At 41.0% G+C, this 24445-nt stretch overlaps 1 protein-coding gene across 1 annotated transcript in view; it reads left to right on the top strand.

The window, feature by feature from the left end:
- The window catches only part of HTR1E (5-hydroxytryptamine receptor 1E), an 81685-nt gene extending 77939 nt beyond the window's left edge, over nt 1–3746 (top strand). Inside the window, exon 2 of the mRNA XM_014600570.3 lies at nt 2278–3746. Coding sequence (XP_014456056.1) covers nt 2446–3540 — 1095 coding nt within the window. The 5' untranslated portion in view covers nt 2278–2445 and the 3' untranslated portion in view covers nt 3541–3746. The remainder of the gene's footprint in view (nt 1–2277) is intronic.
- The last annotated feature ends 20699 nt before the right edge of the window (nt 3747–24445 follow it).

Here is a 24445-nt window from a genome sequence, read left to right on the forward strand (position 1 = left end):
TCCTCTCTCTCTCAGCATTTTAAATAACTGAAGGAGGTTTCCAGAAGTAAAAAATCCAATCTTGTTGAGCAGCAACAGGACACAACCAGCCTCATGGCTGATGTGCACTTGACATTATTTTTGTTCTAATGGAAACATTTGCATTGGCGCCTATTAAAGTGTGATGGTTTTATTTAAAGATATTTTACTACAGAATAATTTACTTTTAAAGACATCCACTGAGCACAAAGACGGAATTTAAAAGCTTCTGAAGAACTTGTTAAAAAGAAATCAAAGTGAAAAGCCACTTGAAAAGAACCACAATAATCTAATTCATCTTTCTGCTAACCCTCTTCATGAAACCAGTATTAGGCAGAGATTATGCCAGGGTCCAGTTGAACTCCATTGCCCCAGGAGCCATTGTGCTTCAGGGTACTGCAATGCCTCCTGGAGCTGTAAAGGAACTAAGAATAATGTGAGAGAAATGCATCCAAGGTACTCTGTATTCTCTTCTGCAGTTGGCCAGATCCAACAGATGTGGAGGGCATATGGAGCCACTTGCTCCATCTGCTCCCTACTGAAAGGTTGCTTGTGTACCAGAAAGCAGCTGAGAGGTGCTAGTAAAAGGGACTTCAGAGGTATTGCAGGCATGGCTGGTGTCTCTACTGGGGATACAGTGGGATGGAAGACATCTCTTTGCATTATCCCTTTCCTGTACATAGAGACCAACCAGAGTTGGGTAGCAAACTAGCCCAGGCCCTTATCTCCAGAGACTTGTCCTTTGACTCCTACCAGCAGACAGACTATTTAATCCTGGCACAAACCCCAAGTGTGAAGCTTCAGCTTTCATCATAGCTGCCGCACATCTTGTTAATTAACAACCCTGAATTTTAGTTAAAGTTTTTAATATTTTTAAGCATTAAATGAGAGGAGAGATTTTAGCTGTGAGGAGGTCCCTTTTGTTTTTATTTAGACGAAAATGTCCACCTCTGAAACTATGAAGATATTTTTGGTAACATACAACCCTTTACAGTCCATAGTTAGGTTTGGTCTGCACACGCAGTTACTCTGGAATAGCTGCCCTTGATTATTCCTTTGGAAGTGGTTTAAACTAATTGAGATTAAGACACTCTTATTCTGGATTAAGAGCATGCACACCTGAAGACAAGCAGATACAATTGATCCTTTTAAAATTCACACCCTACTTCTTTCCTGCCTGTTCACATCTACACAAGCCCTAAGGGCCTTCCTTATCCAGGCCCCACCAAGGTCAGTAAGAGTTTTCTACTGACTCTAACGAAAACTGAATCAGGCCTTAAATTTGTGAAACCAGCTCCCTTCTAGAAACCACGGTGGGTATCCAGAGCTGACTATTGCAGACATCAATATCACTAGGTTCAATCCTGCATATCATTACTACTCCCCAACTTCTTGCTGAAGTCAGTGGATGAGTTATAAGAAATACAAAATCTGTCCCATACTTTCTTATGCTCATAGGGACTTTTTCAAACTAAACGACTAAAAATGTTGTTTCAAAATAGAATCCTTTCTTCTCTAGATTTGTTTGTGCTTGACACCAGAGTGGACTGTCTGACAGTGAGTACAGTTTGATGTAAATCACAAAGCAAAAGCATATGCTTTTTGTCTCTCTCCTCCAAAGCCATGCACAGTAGGATATGGGAAATGTCAACAATAATTAGATAAAACTGTATAACCTCCTAGCAACACTAATGTACCATGTAAAACTTAATATTTGTTATGAAGCTTTAAACATTTGTTTGACGGCTGCTTATTAGAGATAATCTAGGCCTTTTTAAAATGTTTCGTTTCTGGGACATTAAGAATGAAAGAACTGTGAATATAAACGTGTACACAGCAAGCTATGAAAAATTGTACAGATTAGCTACAACTAGAGGGGGGGGGTTTCAAATGATAGAGACATGCCTTCTCCATATAAGACAGGAATTAAAAATAAGATAGCCTTCTTCTGCTGATAATGTTTTGGAATTTGATTTGCAGAGAAGGGAAAAAAAACCATTTCTGCAGCTGATGAAAACTGGCATAAATCTACTAAAGTCAATGGAGCCATCCTATTTTATATCTGTTGTTTATCTGGACCAATGTATTCTTTAGGGCCTAAGAAACAGCAGGAAGAATGAGGAAGGGGAAAGCAAAAGCAAAGGCAGAAATGTCCAAGGTTCTTGTCTGAGGCAATAATATTAAAAGACTAGTAGTTTTTAAAAACACAAAAAGGTAGAATTTTCTAGGTTTGTTAACTAATATCATTTTATCTTCTAGGAAAATGATGAAGAGAAGATGTTTTGAGTTGATCTGATGAAAATGGAACAGAAACAATTTCTCAAGAATTCTACATAACTTTATTAAATGTAGGAATTTTAAACCCCAAACAGTTACCATCTAAAAGCACCAGTCCCTTTCCCTCACTGTCTATTCTGGAGGAAAAAAATGAATTTTACAAACTGTACAACAGAAGCCAATGTGGCTATCCAGCCAAAAACAGTAACTGAAAAGATGCTTATTACCTTGACCTTGGGCACAATCACAGTCTTGACCATGCTGCTGAATTCTGCTGTAATTGCAGCAATCTGCACAACCAAGAAATTACACCAGCCAGCAAATTATTTAATATGCTCGCTAGCTGTGACAGATTTGCTTGTTGCTATTCTAGTCATGCCTTTGAGTATTATATACATAATGATGGATAAATGGACTCTGGGATACTTCATCTGTGAGATATGGCTCAGCGTTGACATGACTTGTTGCACATGTTCAATTCTTCATCTTTGTGTCATTGCTCTGGATAGATATTGGGCAATCACAGATGCCATTGAATATGCCAGGAAAAGAACTGCAAAAAGGGCTGGGCTTATGATAGGCACTGTATGGACTATATCTATTTTCATTTCAATGCCACCATTGTTTTGGAGGAATCATCGCAGCATCAGTATTCCAAGTGAGTGTCGTATTCAACACGATCATGTTATCTATACAATTTACTCCACTTTTGGAGCATTTTATATCCCCTTGACTTTAATACTGATCCTCTACTACAGAATTTATCATGCCGCAAAGAGCCTTTACCAAAAACGCGGTTCAAGCAGACACCTAAGCAACAGAAGCACCGACAGCCAAAACTCTTTTGCCAGCTGTAAGCTCACACAAACCTTCTGTGTGTCAGACTTCTCTACATCTGACCCCACCATGGAATTTGATAAAATAAATGCTTCAGTGAGAATCCCTCCCTTTGATAATGACCTAGACCTGGCTGGGGACCGTCAGCAGATTTCAAGTACACGGGAACGAAAGGCTGCTCGCATTCTGGGACTGATTTTAGGGGCTTTCATGTTGTCTTGGCTGCCATTTTTCATTAAGGAGCTTATCGTGGGCCTTAACATTTGCACTGTGTCTGAAAAAGTAGCTGACTTTTTGACCTGGCTTGGTTATGTCAATTCCCTTATCAACCCTCTGTTGTACACTAGTTTTAATGAAGATTTTAAGCTGGCCTTTAAAAAGCTCATTAGATGTTGGGAACATTCTTAGAAGTATCTAAAAATGTTGATGACATGACTCCTTGGCCTTAAGAATGAGTAAAATAACCAGAATTTAGCAGCCTTTTTGCTTGGAAAAGAGAATTTTTGTGTTTGTCTATATGCTCAACTTCTCTTTAGCCTGTAAGTTGTTCTGCAGTTTTTTTAACTCTGTTGTTATTTATGGTCCATAGTTTCAAATAAATTTTATTATACTGAGGCACAAATGCTTTCAGCAAGTGAACACAAAAAATAACTTATCCGTTAATTTTTAGGATATTTTGCTTATGAATAATCTATCATTCAAAAAATCATATTTCTTTTGCATTTTTCTTTGATAAATGTCTAAATAAACTTGCACTAAAGTTACATGAAGGTTGATAATCTAAATCCACATAAGTATATATTTGGTAAAAAATAAATTCAGCTCATGGTCGCGTCACTTAATGACTACCAACTGAACTGTAAACCTTTGATACTGTCTCCTGAGGAAAAATTACCATTCATTGAGAAGGAAAATAATTCTAATTTTCAGTGTAGCTCATGGTAGAATAAACCTGCTGAGTCAAATTCTGCCATTCTATACATTATTCTTAGTCTGATGTAAATCCAGTGATATATCTGGAGTCAGATTTTGGCTCATTCCTTTTAAAAGAGTAGCTTGGCATATACTCCAAGAGATCTATATAAGCGACTTTGGCATTAGAGAAATAAGTTAACATATTATCCAGTTAACAGCTATAATCAGATGGCTATTGGCAAGAGCATAGAACGGCTATTGATTTGATCTGTGTGCTAATTGAGAACAAACTTAGCAGTGTCGTGCTTATAGAGCCAGCTGCACCTCTGTCACTTTTCAAGTTTAATTATATCCCTTCAGGGCTTGGGCCTTGTGCCACATCTTGATGTGGAAGTACCACAAGTCTTCCATACATCAACTGGGCATGGGGCTAAAGAACACTGTATCACTCATTCTTACCTACAGAACCAACTGAGTTCACTGGGTTGCAATTCTTCCCTCAGGCATGCATGGCCAATGCTAAATCATAGCAAAACATCCTGCTAAAAACCAAAGTATTGTTTATTTTTAACTGTAGGAACAAAGGAGTTACAGGAAACAATCTACTACGCACGTCTTTCTTACCTAAAGACTTACCATCTCTGGTGATAACCTTGGCAAGACTGATTTCTTCTGATGCCTCCAGGGTGTCCTATGTCTCTGTCTAGTTCTCCCAAAAAGCTAATTCCTCTCTCTTAAAAGAGGTTGCCCTTTTTATCCTTCCTCTATGTTTAGAGATGTTTGCCTGTTCCACTCTAAACCAGCTTTGTAAATAGGCTGGAAAGGAGACAAAATTAAAGCATTAGTCCTGATACTGACCTTTATACAACTCTCTGTGTTTTTTTCTGAAAGACAGTTCTCCGTCATTCCTTTTCTCCTTGCTTCTTTTTTCAAAGTTCTGTGGAGTGAAATTAATATATTAATATACAAAGCAGCTCAGTAATGCAGCAAACATTCAGTGTTCATGTATTATAACATGGCAGCTCCAAATCCACCATAGCAACTAGTCACTATAGTGAAAATGTTGTGATAGAAAAAGCCTTGGCAATCTGCAGTGCACAGTGTTTTGAAACTTTGCTGTATGATGTTCATCTCTTCATCTTGAGTTTAAGAAACTGTAAGTAACACAAGACTTTCTTCCAGTTGAGAGATATCATCCTTAGTTCTGGGAAAGAGCATTTGTCTGGAAAGAAAGTGTTGTTCTCCCTTGGTAGCTGACTACAAACTGAATGTGAATGTGAAAAAGTGTGACCCAGAGCGTACCCCATCTGTAGTGGCATTCTGCATTTAAAGATTATAAAAGAATTATTTGCCTGAGCTCAAATATGTTCATCACTAGAAGCTTTTCTGAAGCTATGACTGTAGCTACTGCTACAAACTGCCTAGAGGCCCGGTCCTGTTAATATTGAGCAGCTAAAATGGGGGGGGGAAATATCTTATTCAACTGAAAAGTTCTGGTGGGAAAGTCCATGATTCCATTACAATTTCTCCTCTTTGCACTTTGTCCAATAACCCAGAGCACTGCTGTTAGGATGATTTCTGGCTCCCAACCAATGACTGTCTAATGCAATGATTCTCAATGAGAGTGCCATACTGCCCTGGGGTGCCTAGAGATCATTTCCAGGGTACCATGGGGTGCCACACAATGTTAATACTGTTAGGTTTACAAACATGATTCAAAAGATAAACCCAGGGATTTCAAATAGAAATCCATAGTTGTGGTGTTTCTGAGTTCTTTGCAACAAAAAAATGCTCCCTTATTTTTCTGTACAGTATTAAAAAAAAAAAAGAATAAAATTTAAGAACTGGCATTTTCCAAGAGGTGTCTCAAGTCTATTGTGGGCTACCTCAAGTCTAAAAAGGTTAAGAACCACTGGTCTATAGTAAAAATGCATAAACAATTCTGAAAGCAGGGTCCAGACCCCATGTTCCCTCCCCCACATCCCAACAGAGGCAGATTTCCTTTTGTTTTTTTCTCCCCCCTGGACTCTATTAAATTTTATATGAAATGTCCATTGGTTAAAATGCAATTAAATCCAGTAGAAGAGAATCCCAGACCCCGTCCTTCTAACAGAGTGCCTACCTCATTGGACAATAGGAGGTATGATCTCTCTTGCTTACTTTCCTTCGGGCTCCCTGAATATTGCTCCTTGGACGCGCAGTTTACCAGCTTCAACAGGAGAGGTGGAGCGATAACTCACATGGACAAGACCATGGGCTAGTGTTTGTGGCAATTCTGCTGGAGGTTGGAGATGTGCCTATGAATTCCTTCAGGCTGAGGAAGGCCAAGAATACTGGCTTTCTACTTCCTGGACAAGGGTGTTAGCCACTCCCTAAGTGTCTCCTGCACATGGCCGAGTGACTGGGATTGGGCTGTGGGCAGGTGGGAAGCAGCATCTGGAAGCAGAACAGGTGGGTGGGCCAGGGCTGGAAACGCAGGGCAGTGACAGCACAGAGCCGGGGCCCATGGCAGAGCTGCAATCTGCTCCCCACACGTCGCTGTCCGCAGAACTGGTGCCTGGCACAGGGCCATGTGGGGAGTGGACCATGGCTCTGCCCAGGGCCTAAACCCCACGCTGTCACCACCCCATGATCCCAACCCAGCCGCACCCCGCCAAGGCCCTATCCCACCTGCCCAGCTGCACGCTGTGCCTGCACGGGTCCCATGAAGCCCATTGTTTTCAATTCTACACAAATACACTTATCTTTGCATGAGAAAGGACAGGTAATGGAGTGGCTGTGCTGAGAAAAGAAGTTCAGAAAGAGAACCCCAAACATCACATAGGCTAGAAGCTAAACTACCAGCAGAAATATTCTAATATCATCACCTTTACCACTGAAATGTCAAGAGTCATATTTCTTATGCAGCAGTAATTTCTTGATTTGGAATGGGAAATGCCATAACTGCTCTTCACGATAGCTGTTGTAGATATGCAAAAAGCTTTGAAAACTAACATGAAAATCATAATATTCACAAGCTGCCCAATCTTAATTTCTGTGCACTGCACAGTTCTCCTTCTAGTAACTTGTTTCTGCTACTCAAACTACCACTTAGTGTCAGGTTTAAGATTTTATTTAATTTTAATATTCAAAGGTAATTAACAGTAAAAACAAATGGAAACTTAATGTTCATGTTTCTCTGTTAACTAAATACTTCACATTCGTTGCAAACTGACAAAACATTTTATAATTCAGTCTTTAGCTGAACAGAGCTATGTTTTGTAACAAACATTGCCACATAGATGAAGATACATGGTATATGTCCTAGCACTCAAACCAAAGCTGAAAACAGCTCACAGGGTTGTATATTTACAACAATTAAACAAAGCATTTAAAAAAACTTGATTAGAATTTCCCTGTTACTTGGTGAATGTAAAGCCATATACTAGTATATCAGTATATAGTACTTGTTGCTTGTTGGCAACTTCATTTTTATGAGATTTTTCAAATATGATGAAAAATGTTTTGATAAAATGGTTACAGATATAATTTTTATTTCATATCTTCTACAACCTCAGCTGCCTTCTTCCAACTCTGTCCTGGATCTGTTCCAGTCAGACCGCCACACTCCACCCCACTAACTACCCTTAACATGGTCTCTATTAACAGCTTTATGGCCAGATTCCTCTTACTTTCTTTGACCTTCTGATGCTGTTGGTCATATCCATCTTCCTCAAAATCTTGTCTTCCTTCACTTATACTGTCATCAACTGGTTTTATTTCTGACTCTGTTTTCATTTTTCTGCATTGCTTTCAGAGATTCTCTTTTCTTTGTTTTTCCTATTCACTACAGGGGATCACAGCTTTGTCCTTGGCCCCTTCCTCTTCACTGCCTACACCATTTCTTTGAAGCATCTCGTCTCTATGCTACCAGCTCACAAATCTAGCTTTCCAATCCCGATCCTCTTCCTTCTGAGTCCCTTCTCTCAGCCTGCCACTCTGACATCTCTTTTTGGCCACCTCTCTGGCAAATTAAATTTAACTGGTCCAAACAGAATGAACATCATATTTTCCTCCAAAACCTTCCCATTGCCCTCACTGGTTCCTCTTTCACCACCACTTGAATTTCAATCTGCTGATCCTCATTTTTAAGGTCCTTTGCTCCTGCCAATGTATTTGCTTTGTATCTTACCCGATTCCATTTATTCTGCTTGTGTTGCCCATCTTAACTCCCTGTTTCTCCAAATAAAGCCTCCAAGATTTTTTCAATACCAATTTTTCATCATTTAATACCCTCCCTTATGGCCACTCTCCTCTCCCCTCCTCAAGATCCCCTTTCACCATGACACCTTCAATAAAAATCTGATTGCTGAAGGCCATGTTGAGGAGAAATGGAGGGATGTCACTATGTAATGAAAAATTAAGGTTGTATCCTTCCCTAGCCTTCATGTGGTGCTTGTCCCATTAGACTATCCACTCTTCAGGGCAGGGAACATGTCATCATCTGTATATGTAAAGACTGTATAGCACGCAACGATAAATAACATTTACTAAGGGAGGAAGATAACCTGCTTTATCCATGTCATCCCTTTCAGGCACTGGTATTCTCAGTTGCAGAAATAGGTTACAATACATGAGGTTTATCACATTGACCATCAAAGGAACTGAGAGAGGATCTCAGGTTTGCTGATGAGGTGCTTAGACCTTTAAGTGAAAATTAAGAATCCCTGTCCCACAAATTTTGCAATATAAAGGAATAGTTGTTAATTGCCAAACCCCCATCTATAGCCGCTATTTTTCCTAATGATAGATTTTCTCCATCAGATACAACAACAAATGCAGGAAAGTTCTACCAAAAAGAAGACTCACAAGGTTTATTTTAAGAGAACGATAAAGGTTATTCTATTTACTTAAATGTTGTTTGGTATTTGTCTTCATTATGAAGAAGCAAACAGCATGGCAATGTTCAAGGTAATGCAATCTTCCAGTGTGAGGGGACAAATCACTTAATATGGTTTGTCTATTTTGTTTAATCACTTCAACATCACTGTCAGTTATATAGTTTTAAGTATCTTAAATTGCTCCACTGTTTTAGTGGACATGGTAGATCTTTCATTGACTGCCTCAAACATGACAAGTTTATATTATATAAGATTCCAATTTAAAACAATGCTCCCTTTGCAATTACAATACACTCAACATGTGAGGTCCACTCATTTAAAAAAATAATTCTTGTAAGTAAACTCAACTGACTCCACTTACCAGCTATAAACTCATTCTCTCAACATCCTCTAAAGATGAACGTCATTGGCACCTACTTGTTTTTCTCACAAGAGTTTTTTGCTTTATAAGTTACATGCAAGCAGATGATTTCTTATCAGTTGATTCTCATAAATATATAATCCGTGATTATCCTTACCCCCAAGCTAATACAGTATTTGATAAACTCCACATTAAAGTGAACTGAAAATGAAGTATCCAGTCATATCAACAAACTCTTGGGAATGAGTTAATAGAATTTTACCTAATTTATCATGGGACCAATTATAAAATCCCAAATTCTACTTAGTTATCACAATGTAAATCTTATACAGGGCTCCCCGAAGCCAGTTGACATAATCTACTGACCTTAGTGGGCACTGGAGCAGGCCTTGGATGCATAATTTTTTCCCGGTTATGTCATCTCACATCCTCTCCTTGTGATAGGTTAGATCTTAAGTGAAGGATCTCTTCAGCCTTCACAAGAGATGTCTGAGGGGAGATCTTGTAGCTGCCTATAAGTTTATCAAGGGAGGGCAACAGGGACTTGGAATTCGCTATATACCAGGGCACCCCTAGGAGTAACTAGGAATAATGGGTGCAGACTAGTGGAGAGTAGATTTAGGTTAGACATTAGGAAGAAATTTTTTACAGTAAGAGTGGCCAGAATCTGGAACGGGCTTCCAAGAGAGGTGGTGCTATTAGAGGTGGGCTTCCAAGAGAGGTGGAAGTCTTCAAGAGAAGACTTGATAGTCACCTGGCTGGGGTCATCTGACCTCGGTCCTCTTTCCTGCCAGGGGCAGGGGGTTGGACACGATGAGCCTTTGTGGTCCCTTCTGACTCTACAATCTATGAATCTATGAATCGTCAGCTAAATTGAACAGCTCAATTTACATCAATGAAGTGTTTTTATCTGCTCCTCATTGTATGAGTTCACCCACTCAGATATTTCTGTAATGGTTACTAAGTAAACATATAACTAGCAGATCATTGAAAAGCATGTTCTGGGGAAGGATACAAACCCTTCTATTTATGATCAAAAGATTTCAGTTTCCTTTCTGGGGCATGGACATTTAAACAAGTTACTATGAAGTAAACAAGAACATGGTTTTACAACATATCAGCTACTCTGTGGCAACTGCCCCTGGACACACACTAAATGAAACCCCTCTTTCACTGAAGGGTAAATTACTGCTGCTTAGCTTTCATTTCCTATAGAGTTAGAACATGCCCATCGACAGTTACTGTGGAGAAGCTGACTGTAATGTCCTTCCCCCATTTACCTTGCAGGAATTTGTTCATATGTCCCTGACCTTAGTCCACAGCTTCTCTTGCCATTTCTCTTCATCCCTGCCAGGTCCCTGGATCCTCTTCACTATTCCTGAAGTATTCTTCATAACTTTTTCCATATCTTCTTCCTCTCAAGTTCCTGTACACTGATTCCTTCCAGGAATAATAAATCATTAGAAATTATCTTTATTACAGTAGTGTGTAGGAACCCCACTCAAGAATCAAGGCAATGTTCTCCTGGACTCACCTCTGCTAGCTAAACTCTTTCTTCATAGTGTAGATGTAGAATAGTTTGATCTTTTAGGAAACCAGATTACAGCCCTGGCTTCTGTAATACTACTGTACATGATCCAGACTATGATGTGTCATGCTGAAAATTGCCACTACTTTGAATAGAGGGTATAGTGATGCTCGTATACTGTATCCAACATATTAAATTCTTTGAGATGTATAAAGTTGAAAGTTGCTATATACAAAATCATTAACACTGGATTGCCATGCTCTGGTGACTTCAGTTTCATTATTTTAGAATGAATCTCCCCCAACTGTAGTACTTCCGGAGATATAAACTGCAACATTTTTTGTGCTCCCCAAATGGCCCAGGGTAGGCCCTGACCAGTTAACCCCTTGTCTCTTCTTTTTTTCCCCAAGACAAGGTGTTTTACATACAGCACAAATGAGATATTCTTGAACTGAAACCTAGTTCTGAATCTTGTTTGTTTAACGAACTGATTTTTCCCCATGAGCATGTTGGTTTCGCTCTACCATCATGGAAAAAAAGAAAAACCTGTGATGTTGTTTTGACCATATTATACAACAGGATTATACATTTACCAGTACTGAGCTGACTTTAAAAAAATGTTACTAGCATGCAGAACAGCTATCTCAAATTGTGGTGGATAATTCGTCATGGAGGAATTTATTCAGTTTAACTTCAGGTAGGCATAAGCTCCCATGTTCTTGGGATGCTCAGATCTTTTTAAGCACTGTATCTACAACATCTGTATGCATTTTTCAGTGCACCTACACTGACTATAAATGAATATATTATATAAGATAAGCTAGAAAAAATGATGATAGATAGTTGTTTTAAACTTAAGATGCTCATTTAAATTGGAATGGCACTCAGCCATCGTTCTTAAGAAGAGCCTGGAGAAATTCATCCACCAGATCATAGTGTACAGGCCTTAATTACCTGGAGCAAACAGAGGTGACCTTTGTAATAGATTTAAGAAGACATCATCTCCTTCAAAAACTGTACACAACAATTTGTTCAGAGAAATAAAAAGTTCCACGCATCTGGCTTTCCCTTTACTGATGTAAACAGAAATAAAATCTCACTCATTCATAATGGACACAGTCTGACAAGCTGCTGGCATACTCAGATAAGCCTAGACAGGTTTCTTTTACTGCCATGTAATAAAACACCTAACACACTCACTCAGTCTGAGAGCTCTTGAACTGGAAAATTTGCCTATTACTCTACCAAACTCTATTATGGTTGTCCTTTTTCCTTTTACATGCATCTTAATACAGTCCATCATTTTATTATTACTGAATCTGTATTTGAGAAAGAAATAAAAAAGCATCAGCTATTTTATTTAGAACAGGAAGTGAATTGTATTTTCCTTTTCATTTCAACTCTTATTTTGCTTTTTTTTCTGATTAGTCAGTAGATTTAAAGCCACCAGGAAGGGAAAAATTCCTTTTAATATGGATTCAGTTGCAGAAGTTTATCTAGGATTACAGATGAGGTCCCAGACCTGGCTGACTTTGTCTGGTACTTGTATATATAAGTCGCAGGTTGTAATCCTTTAATCTTGCCATTGCAGTGTCCTTACCTTCTATTAAAGAATGTTGCATCTGTACCTCTTGAATTTCCAATAAAGATCAAAACAGAGATTGTGCTCTCTCCTGCTATTTAGAAAACAGCACATCACCCCGTTTCCTCCTCTGCAAAAGAGCTGGTAAACAGGTAGCCAAGTGCATTTGAGCACTGTGGTTTGCAACCAAAGCTGTCTCTTCATAGCTAAGGTCATAGCAAGTTTTCAATTATTTTGTTATTAAAAAGAAACAAATTTAAGTGTTACTCATTTTTTTTTTAAATCCCTGACCCCTCACTCCCCTCATCCTCCCTGCCTCCCCTAAGTATCAGAATTCTTCCACAGCAGTATTTCCTCAGCAATTCCCCAGCTCCTTGCCTCCCCCCACCTCCCCATGGGGTTTTCTTCACTCTCAGACTTTTCTCGCTGCCAAAAAAGTTTCTCCCTCTTCATCCAACATGCTTATCTGTCTCATCACCACGGATTCTGAGCACCCTTGCAAAGCAAGGAAGTGCTTCCATTTGTATTTTACAAACGGGGACCTGAGACAGGAGTGCATCTACAAGTTAATTAATGTGCTTTTGGTAATGCACATTAAATTCAGTACCTCCATTGTGAGATACTAGAAAAAGGCACATTAGCCTATTTTAATGCCCATAAGCAAAAGCATGCTTGTTGCGATGCTTTAATGCACATTAAAATAGGCTAATGTGCATTAAAGCACATATGCAGACTCACCCAGGGTGGGTAGGTCTATCCTGCAGACCAGTAAAGCTTAGGTACCAGACGCAGTTTAGCCAAATTAGCATAGCATTCTTCCCAGGCTAATTTGCCCCCAAGAAGCAGGGTATTCCATACAGAGAGCCATGCTACCACAGCAAAACTGTTTCTGGTACCCAAGCTAGCTGATTTAAAGCTAGCCAAGGTAACTCTGCTCTCCTAGGTATCTGTATCCTGAATTCTTCCTTTCAGTAAGACATGGGCAGACAATACAATTATACTATTTTAAAGGGAGTTGCTATGCAGGAGCCCATATCAGCTGATCCAGTACAATGATTCCTAACCTGTCTATTCCTTACCTGCAATAAACAAAGCAAAACCACAGTAATTTACTCCTGAATGAAACAGCTTTCCTTATGGTGAGTTAGAAGAAGACAGGCAAAACAGTTACTCCTGATTTGGCTGACATGATAAATCCCCTACCCTCCAATACATACTGTTGGCTACAAATGTCCAACTCAGGATCCTTAAAATTCTGGTTTATTAGGCGGATTGCAGCACTGTAATGAAGTTAAATCATAAACCTTGGGGCTGGTCCCCACACACACACGCACACACATGCACACACACATGCACACACACAGTAGCAAGCTACAAGAGTCAGGTATACCTATCCCACAGGCACTGGAGTCTGCCATCGAGGCTTCTTTCAGCGTGGTGTTATCTTCCAGAAGGGCAGGGACAGGTCGGGTGCTGGTCAAGTTGGAGATCAAGAAGGCGCCACTGAGGGTCACTTTTCACTGCTTTTTATCTGTCCTTGTCAGACTTTGGTGACTCCCCAGTTTTCAGGTTTGCCCAATCCAGGGGTTGTTGACCCTCGTGGGACTTCCCCCTCGGTGGCTACTTGATGGCATCTGTCAGCCCCAGGGGTTGTACGCATGTACATGCTGGTTTGAGAGTCTGTTGATGAATTTTGAATAGGGCTCTGGGAGTGGTCGATCTGAAGATATTCAGCCCAAAAGTTGGTCCCCGGCGTTGATTAACTCAGGCCAGGGCTTCTAGCCCTTGATCAGTGACGTTTAGAGATTTCCCGGTTGTTACATTGTCTTCTATTGAGTTATTCCGTTGGTTGATCTGCAGTTTCCTTAGGTGTTTCCTTAGGTAGCTACCTGCTACCGTGTTACACATTCAATCACTGATTCACTAGCTCTTTCAGGGGCCAGCCTGATACAGGGAAGGGCAGTTTGATTCCTGCCCTTGTTAACATTGTTACAATGTATAACTTACTTATGAAACTAAACACATTTAGTTGAAAGTTGAAAGGTGAGGAGTATAAAATATAAGCTACAAAAGTAATGCCATGGCACACAAATAGATTAAAATACCAAAATACAAGGGGAGATACAAAATGCGCACACACAAATGTCAAAACAATTCCTTATCTTAAAGTGAAAGAAAGAGGAAGGAAGAAAAGGTAGAAGAGGAAAAACATATCCAAAGAGGGGAGAGCAACTGCAGGCAAGAAGAAAAGAGGCTTTCTGCTACAATACTCAGGATGCCAGCACGTTGTAATGACCATGTGCCACCACAACTTTACTGCTTTGACTGCCTGTCCCAGGAGCACCTTAGCACATGTTACAACCTCACCTTCACTTTGCTGTGCAGATATACCCTTAATCACATGACCCCTATTAACACTAATGAGAGCTAAGCATGTAACCTGCCAAATATAAATGGAACAATAACAGACTGCCCCACTCCCTTGGTAAAATGTCTCCCCTTTGTAGTACTGTTTCCATGAGGTTACTTCTCAGGTCCCACTATTTCTTAAAACAGAATAATAAATCTGGACTTTCTTCTGAGAAAAACATAGATGGAGAGAGGCTTTAGACTCATTTTAAAATGAAAGTATGTGGAATTTGCTGTTCCCATTGATTCTGTCTGGAAACAAGCTGTTATCCTAATACAAACACCATTGCCAATTTGTTCAGACTAATGGGTTTATTGACATGTTAAAACTACTGAGAATAAACACAGGCATACAGGATAAATCAAAGCAAACAATGGCACTGGCAGTTAATATTCAGCGTTCTGTCAATTAAAAGGTTGTGTTGACAACAATTTAAAAAGAATCAATAACACCTATGATAAATTATAACCATTAATCCCAGAGTGCAACAGCTGGGGCTCCTTGGTGTGACTTGACAATTGGCTCCATGTCAGTGACCAAGTGCGCCAATCCTACAGGCCCAAAAACAGGCACAAGAAGCAAGGCAGAGTTCCCACTTTTATATAGAAATCCACAGGGGCTAGGGGGTCACAAGCCAACGCACCAAAGGAAGGTTAAGCAACATCAACACTGTGGTAATATACACGCAGCAGTTTAATTTCCCCCTACACCTCTGAAGGTGTCCTCAAACTAGCCTTTAGTCCTTAGAGCACTCAAAACAGCAGCCTGCAGCTGCCCCCAAGTCTGAGTCCAGCTCCTTCAGTCCACAGTCCTGGCTGACTGAGCCAATTAAATCTCCAGCTCCACTGTGCACTTCTCAGTGTGCAGGAAGACATAGGAAAAAGCCAAACCAATTCCAACAAAGAAAGGTATTACAATGCAAACACTATCATGAACCAAACTAATACCTTCAGCTCCAAAATCAGAGGGTCCTATTGCAGTGATTCTCAACCAGGGTGCAATGGCAGGTGTCTTGAGATCTTTTCAAGGGTTCCATGGGGTACCATGTAATATTAGCCCTGTTAGGTGTGCAAGCACAATTCATAAAGTAAACCCAGAGATTTCAAATAGGCCATGTGTAGACGAAATGAGAGGCATGTGTGCATGACAATTCAAAGCAGGCTAAATGCTTTTGCACCACTTTAATGGTGTCGGTGTTTGCACACCTTAGCAATGTATTGTGCATTAATTCCAGCCACTGTAGGAAATTTGGCAGCATGAATGACGCATGCCCCCGGCGGCTGGGAGGACACAGCGGCAGCACGAGCACAGTAGCGGCAACAGGAGCATGGTGGCGGTAAGCAGAAGCTCCTGCAGACACTGCCAGCACTGTTGGTGGTGGGGAGGGGCAGGTTGGGTGGCAAGCGCCAGTCAGGAGTAGGTGACCACCTGCAGACACCACCAGCAGTGGCAGCCAGTGGAGATCAATGACTGCCTGCAGATGCTGCCAGTGGTGTGAGCGGTGGGAGGGGAGGTGGCGAGCAGCGATCACCCACAGGCACCACCAACAGTGTCAGTGGTGCCTTTTTGTAGGGAGTGCACCACCACACTTAGGGGATGCATGTGCACCCATGTGCACCCTCTACACATAGCCTCTGTTCAGTGGCATAATGTGCCTTAAATGACTTGGGGCATAGCAAACTAAAACTCCTTCGAGGAGTTTTAGTTTGCTACCCCTACAGCTGTGGAGCTAAGCACTGGACTCTGTGCAGCTTCACGGTTCTGCAGGAAGCCCTGCAGGCAGCCTGGCAGCAGCCCAGGAAAGCAGCTCCACCCAAAAAAAGCGATGAGCGTGATCTTTTTTTTCCCTCTCCTGGAGCCGGCCTGAGCTGCACAGGGGCCAGTGCTTCCCTCCGTGGCTGCGGTGCCGCCTGGGACCGCCTGAATCAGGTGCCTGTGGGCGGGTGCTGCCTGTGGGGGGGTGGCCACTACCACAGAGGGAAGCACTACCCCTCCACCCCCACAGCCCAGGGACTGCTCTGCCCTCCGGCAGCTTGCCCTCCCCTCCCCGCCAGTGTGTGCACAACACAGGGGTTTAATCAGCCCTAAATTGAAGTGGTGCTTTTTAAAACCCACCACTTCAATTTAGGGCCCCCATTTTGTCTACACACTCCCCACCGTATTAAAAGTGTTCTGCCTTGCTGTGGGCTTTCTAAGTTCTTTGCAACAGAAGAAATGTTCTACTTTTTCTGTAGTAAAAAAAAATAGTGAAAATTAAAGAGCTAGCCTTGAGTTTGTAAAGGGGTGCCGTATGTCCAAAAAGGTTGCAGAGTATTATAATATTGTATAAGCTAATGGTAAATCTCCCTAAGCTGTTATAACAATAAGATCTGTTATCTACTTTGGGTCAGCATAGAGACTTGTTCTCATGCAACTAAGTCTGTCATTACATAAAACAGCAGAGACAGGTAAACCTACACATATGGGGCAAGAATAGTAGAGGTACCCATGGCAGACTGGAGGTTAAAAGGGTTCAGAAAAAGCAGTTCAAACTAGTTCAGCCTATCTCAAGCAATAGCACAACTAAAAAACTCCCTTCTCACAGCTGAAGCTACATGCAGTTTGTACCAGCCTTTGTTGGAAAGTCTTTGTTGGAAAGGGCAGCATATAAATCTCATAAATAAATAAATAAACCCTGGAGACAAGTCAGTATCACAGGCTTCCCAGGATCTGAGTTAATACAGACAATGAGGATAGTCTTGCTGTACCCAGGCTCTTGCTTTCGTCTTTTTGGGAACATCAATGGAAGATGCACCAAGAAGATGCACTGAGACATAATCTTTAGCTTATTTCAAGGTTGCTGATACTTTGAAGACAAGGTTCTTTGGGTAAATCCTATATCTTTTATTAGACCAACTCAAATAGTTGGAAAAAATCTTCTTTGCAAGCTTTCAGGTACAATTACCCTTCGTCAGGCAGAGGAACCATCTGCAGATGGTCTGTGGTCTTCCTGGCTGGAGTAGGAAAGCAGTCAGAAGCCAGTACTATGCAAGAAAATCAGTCAGTTAAAATGTAAATTGGGTTGATCAACAGGTGAGACTCAGGTGTATGTTGGGGGGGGAGGTGAAAATGAATGTAGCTACACCTCTGCTACTTTGAAAGCTTTTTTTAATAAGCCAGAAATCCTATTCCACCTGTAAGGCATCTACATGGATTTAGGCCTCTAAATGCAGTCCTATTCCATCCTCCTCAAGTCACTGAAAAACTGTTAACCCAAAAGGTGGATGGGTCCTCTTCCTCCTCGCTGCTTTTTTTGTGACTCACTCTTAACACTAAAATGAGTGCTTGGTACAAAAGTACACGCATTAATGGATTTCAGGAATTCAGATACAGTGGATTAGGATGGCATTTAGGCATCTAATAGGATCTGGCCCTAACTGTGCTGAGAGGGAACTTGGACTGAGGAACAAAAGCTGCCTGACAAGTTATTTGTGATTAATGTGGTACATATTTCATACATTAATTATTATTTTTCAGCAAATATTATGCTTCCATAACTGGAAATTAGTATACCAAAATGTATAGAACAAGCAAATTAGAATATTCATTAAAGCCAACTGCAAAATGTGACTTTCCAAACGTATTATTCTATGATTCTCAGATATATTCAAGGCACCATGGCAATCTCAAAACTTAACTATATATTTGAAAAAAGGGTAGATGGGCAAATTTTCTTAAGTACAGTAGCTACACTTAAAAAGTAAAGCCCAAATGCTTACATTCAGCATGGAGATGACTGAAATTTCATACTGTTGACATATTATTGATTTCTTTGCATGAGAAGAATATGATTATTTTGAGTCTACAATCAGTTTCCCTTCCATTTTGTTTGGTTATCATAAAATTACTTATTGGAAGTGAGGGGTAAGCAATATGTGAGGCAGCTCAAATAAAATATTTATATGCAAGAATACTGGATGTATCTTAGTTCATCTTACCTTACCAGGTCTATAATCAAGCTAATAAGAGAACCCTCTGTTCTGAAAAAACTAATGTTTCCAAGCACCTTGGAAATTATCAACAGTATGTAGTATTAGCAGCAATGCGTACGGGATGCACGTGGGTGCACATGCCCCCCCTGAGTGTGGCGGTGCGCCCCCTACAAAAAGGTGCCACCGACGCTTACCACCACCACGCTCCCGCTGCCACCAGTGCAACTGTGCCCCCCCCCCCCCGACACCAGGAGCATGAGTCATTCATGTGTAGTACTCAAATAGTGATTTAGAGAAATTAATTTTTGTATTGCCATTGTGATGGATATGGGTGGATCAGTGACTTGCCCAAGATTACACATGGGGGTGACAGAGTCTGAATTAAGATACAGACATTCTATGTTGAGTCCAATCAATTACACTCCCTCTTAAACACAGCTATACCAGAACTATGAGGCAACTCAGAAAAAAAAACCTAAATAGCCTAGATAGGCAAGTCACAGATACTTTAAGTGATTTGTTCACACACAGAGTTACAAATCAAACCCAGATTTCTTGGCATCCAATCTTGAATCACCTGGAAGTTGGCAGACATGGGCAAAGATGTTCCCAAGTCACTTCCTAAACTATACTCCTGAAAAATCACTGAAACCACTGAAGCTAGTGGAACCTGTATGCAAATAATGCCTCAGGCTTACAATTTCCCCAGCAGAATCAACCCTGTAGAGAATAATGGCAAAAAACTATACAAAATACATAAAAATACAGGAGGTACAGAAAAGAAGAAAATGGTGGGGGGGGTGGAAATCACATAGTGTATCATTCAATGTTCATTACTGTGTATTTTACAGTAATAATAATAGAAGACAATTACCCTGAAAGAGAAGATTGAAGCTGTCAAGTGAACACCTTTCCAAATAACTATATTCATGGAAACATTTTTAAAGAGACAAATACTACTTAAAATCTGACCTTCGAAAATACTACTCAAAATCTGACAAATTACAATTCAAAAGCCAGTTTTCTAGCTAGATATTTTAAAGCAGAGTGGGTGTGTCTACATGTGCATTTATATGCACCTAAACTTAATGCACCTTTGCTTAAGGCACATTAAGGTGATTTAGGCATGCATCTTCACATGGACACGCTAATGCACATAAAGGCGCATTAAATTTAGGCATGTATAGCTAAGTCATATTAGTGCATGTGCAGACATGCTAATGTGCATTAATGCGGTGTTTATCCAATGACACACACTGCATTAATGCACATTAGCATGCCTACACATGTATTAATGCAACTTAGCTATTCACGCCTAAATTTGATACCTGCTTTATGCAGGTATCAAATTTAGGCTCACATAGCCTTAAAGTGCCATTTTTAAGGCATATTTAGGGTGCGCATGTGTAGCCACATGTCCTTAATACACCTTTAAAATGGTGATTTTAAGCTAAGTCCACTCAAGAGAGGCATGTGTAGACATGCCCAGTATGAGATAACTATTCCCACATTGAACAGCACCTATATTATGGAGTGCGAGGGAAGAAAAGCATATGGAGTAGAAACTAATCTCTTGACATTAAGCAGCTTACCATGATTCTTTCCTTACTCATGCAAAAATATTTCCTGACTGAATTCTTCAAAATGCTAATATGCAGAGCAGGAAGTTGAAGGATATAGAATGGCTCCCCCTAAGAGAATGAAGTGAGCATTTAATACAAAGAAAATGAGCCACCAATTATGGAATGAATGTACCATATCGTGTAAAGGAAAATGATAGTAAAGCATTAAGATTATGGGGCTCCCCAATACTGTATGACAGTTTTAATAATCTTAAGGGAAGAATGTACCTATTACACAAAAAATAAATAAATGCCTCATTATTGCAGTAGTTGCAACACAGACTCTTCTGACAACCTGTTCTTAGACCCACATATGGACAACATGCACAAGCATTTTCCCTAAGTAATTGTTTCACTACTGACAACTATGTCTTTTAAAAGTGGGAGCATTATAATAGTCAATGTAACACACCAAAGAAATCACGTCTTCCCCAGTCAGAAAGGATGCATTTACACATGAGCTTTAATGCACATCAAAGCATCACAAACTGTGTTCTTTTGCTATTGCACGTTAAAATAGGCTAATGCGCATTTTTCTAGTACCTCACAACAGAGGTACTAGATTTAATGTGCATTTGTACAAAGGCATGTGCCGCAGTACTGGATGCTTTTAAAAGCGCGCAGTGCTGCAGCACGTGCATTTGTATAAATGGCAAAATGCACATCAGCACTGAGAAAATGGTGGCAGCGCACTTTTGAACTAAAACACAGAGCAGACAAACATGTATAAATGCCCAATGTTCATTTACTAAAGTGTATGAATGAATGTCCACAGGCTTTGCAAACATATTTAACTAAATTTTGCAATACCTATGCAAGACCTTGTACCTACAGCCAGCTGCTGTCCAAAAAGTTTTACAAACAATTGGCCAAATTATAGTCTGGCTTGTGCAGGTGTGCATGGGAGAAAGATATAAGTCATGCATGGGAATTAACCTGTGATGCAGATATCAGCATGAAAAGGAGATCAGACTATATGGGAGTGTTACATCCTTCATGCAAGTAGGTGGGTTATGGCAGTCTGCGGTAGAGGATGAGAACAGCCTTGGCTATACCCACAATGTACTGTTTCTCTGGCAAACTGGGAGAAATACGCTGCACTAAATGTGGGCTTGACACAAGATACTTTCCCCAGAGAATACCAGGAGGTACAATATGACTCTCGGAGCTAAATTTGCCTTCTGATCTTCTCAAGAATAACCCCAGTCTGCCCCTTCAGCACTGGCATCTTTGCAAGCCTGGCATAAGGGGGTGTCATAGTGGGGGATAGAGGTGGAAAGGGCATGTTGCGGAGGAATGACAATACAATTATCTGTAGGACAGTGAAGGGACACCACTATAAAATTTAGGCAAAAACTCAGGTCGTCATTACACCACGCCAGCTCCAGGGCAGCCCTGGATCAAGGGCAGCTTAGTAGAACAGAATCTCAGCCAAATTCTTACATACAGGTTCAGAAAAACATGAGCTAGTCTATAGCACTGTCTTCTCATTGTGGAGGGAGAGCCACCAGTGTTGAAACTTCATTGGTTAATCTACTGTTAAATTGCATCATTTCATATTTAGATTCATAGATTCATAGATGTTAGGGGCTGGAAGGGACCTCTTGAGATCATCAGGTCCAGCTCCCCCTGCACTTGAGCAGGAAAGACTGCTGAAGTCAGATGACCCCAGCAAGGTGAACGTCCAGACATTTTTCAATTATCCCAACACCCCTCCATCAGGCCACAGTGCTGGGCCTAGTATTCTTCAGGACAGTAGAATGTATCATTCAGATCCTAGCTATAAAACCTGCCAATTGTGTACACTGAATGTACCATGCGTGTGTGTCCAAACAGTCTGACAAACATGTTACTACCATGCTGGTGCCAAAGCTGAGAGTCTAATGTAGTGAATAATTAATTTGCCAAATATTGCTTCTGTCTATGTTTACACAATGCTGACAAAGATGTTACAACTGTCTTGAATTTGACAACAAAAATGATGAGAGGTTTAGCAAACATTGCATACAAGGACAGGCTGGAAGAACTGGGGCTATTTAGTCTGCAGAAGAGCCAACTAAGAGGATTTGATAATAGTCTTCAAAAACAAAAGGTTTGTTATAAAGCAGATGGTGATATACTTCTCCCTGGCCACGGGAGACAGGGCAAGAGAAGTCTTAAATTGGAACGAGGGAAATTTAGTTTAGATATTAAGAAAAACATTCTTACTGGGTACATTTACACAAGATGCTTCACTGAGGTGCTGGCTAATTAACACTGCAGGAAAGCATCACTGTCTATTTGTGCAATGCTATTAGCCACAGGAAATGAATTAACTTCACCATAGGATAGTACTGCCCAACATAAGTACTATCGTACTGGTGGAGTTATTTAGCATGCCACAAAGCACATGTAGATGATGACTGGGGCTGGCTGGGGCATAAGGGTGCTACAGCACTGGAGCATCCTCGTGCCCGGGCCAGCCCCTCCGCAACACACTGAGCCAGGTTGGAGCAATCCCGCAGCCCCCGGACCCCCGGGGCCCCCTGCCAGCCTGGGCTGCTGCACCCTTGCTCAATGTGTTGTGGTCCCAGGAACACATGCAAACATTGTGCCTAGGAGCAATAAACTCTGGCCCAAACTGCACTGGAATTTATTGCTTTTCATTAATAGCAGGTGTAGATGCTCACACTATGAGCATGATTTGGCATTGGAATAGGTTGCTTGGAGAGGTTGTGGAGCTTCTACCACTGTTAAGTTTTAAGTTCAGGTTAGACAGATGGTTTGACAAAGATGATCCTGCCTTGAGCAGGGGGTTGGACTAGATAGCCTCCTGAGGTCTCTTCCAATCTCTTCTTTGCTATAACTTGGAACAATTTTTTCTCAAATTTTGCTTACAGCAGTATAAGTACTCTGTCAGGCCCTGTCCAGCAGTAAAAGCAATTCAGTTCAGTTACTGAATAAAGCTACTGAAACTCCCAAAATAAAATTTAAACATCATCAGCTTGAGTCCTCATCCAGAAACCTGTAAAACTATATTACACTGTCAGGGTGTTCAGGCTGAGTAGTATTTCCATGCTCACAAGCAAAACATCCAAGGGTTTAAAACTAATAAAACGTAATGGAGTGGGGAAAAAAGAATTACAGCATGAACTTGGCAAAGCAATACTATAAAAACTGTAGGCAAGACTCCTACCCCCAAGAGGTCTGACAACAGTCATGAACTCAGTCCTCCTGTCATGGCTGCGAGCAGCTGAGAGGTACTTACTAGCCACTAACCTACCCTCCACTTTGTTCATCAGCCAGGCTTGGAGAAGTTCAAATTCTGGACAGGTCAATTCTTCTCCAGAGACCTATGCAGTTCCAAGGTCTTTATCACCTAACTTGACTGAAGTGATCACAACTCACACTGGGCAAGAAGGCACTCACCAGAGCCCCACAGCAAGCCTGCTGCTCCTGGTGACTTCAGCCACCACATCATCTCATCTCCACTCAGCAATTCTGCAGTATCCTAGCTCTGCTTGCTGCCCTAAAACAGCCTCTGTAGCATCTGAGCTCTCCAGAAAGGAATCAACACCACAAAAGAGCCTTACCACAGAAGGAAGTGTCTTGAATGGAGTCCCCTTCCCCCAGCCCATCTCTCTCTCTCTCACACTCTTTCCATCTCTCTCTCTGCCCAATCCCTTCAGACCATAGTTGTCCATAGGAGTAACCTCTCACTCCAGGCATATTCAAGGCAGGTCTTTTGCCCATTCGTAACCCAACAAGAATAATATCATTTCACTCACCCTACTTCAGAAAACATAACAGTGTTTTACACAATTGCTCCAAACTGTCATATACATGAAATGTAAATGAAGCCTGGCCTATTCATTTCTTCTTGTTCACCCATTGATTCCAGCCCACTCCCATGAGGCGTCTGTCCATCAGTAGAGCTTGCGATCAATCTGGGCAATTCTTCTCTTTTCACCAACAGGGGGTAACAACGAGCTGTGTAACTCTTCTTTTTATGTAACTCTTCTGTGTAACGCTGCTTTTTGTGTTGCTTCGCTGTGACTAGTGAGG

The sequence above is a fragment of the Alligator mississippiensis genome, chromosome 1, assembly GCF_030867095.1.
Source record: "Alligator mississippiensis isolate rAllMis1 chromosome 1, rAllMis1, whole genome shotgun sequence".
NCBI lineage: Eukaryota > Metazoa > Chordata > Crocodylia > Alligatoridae > Alligator > Alligator mississippiensis.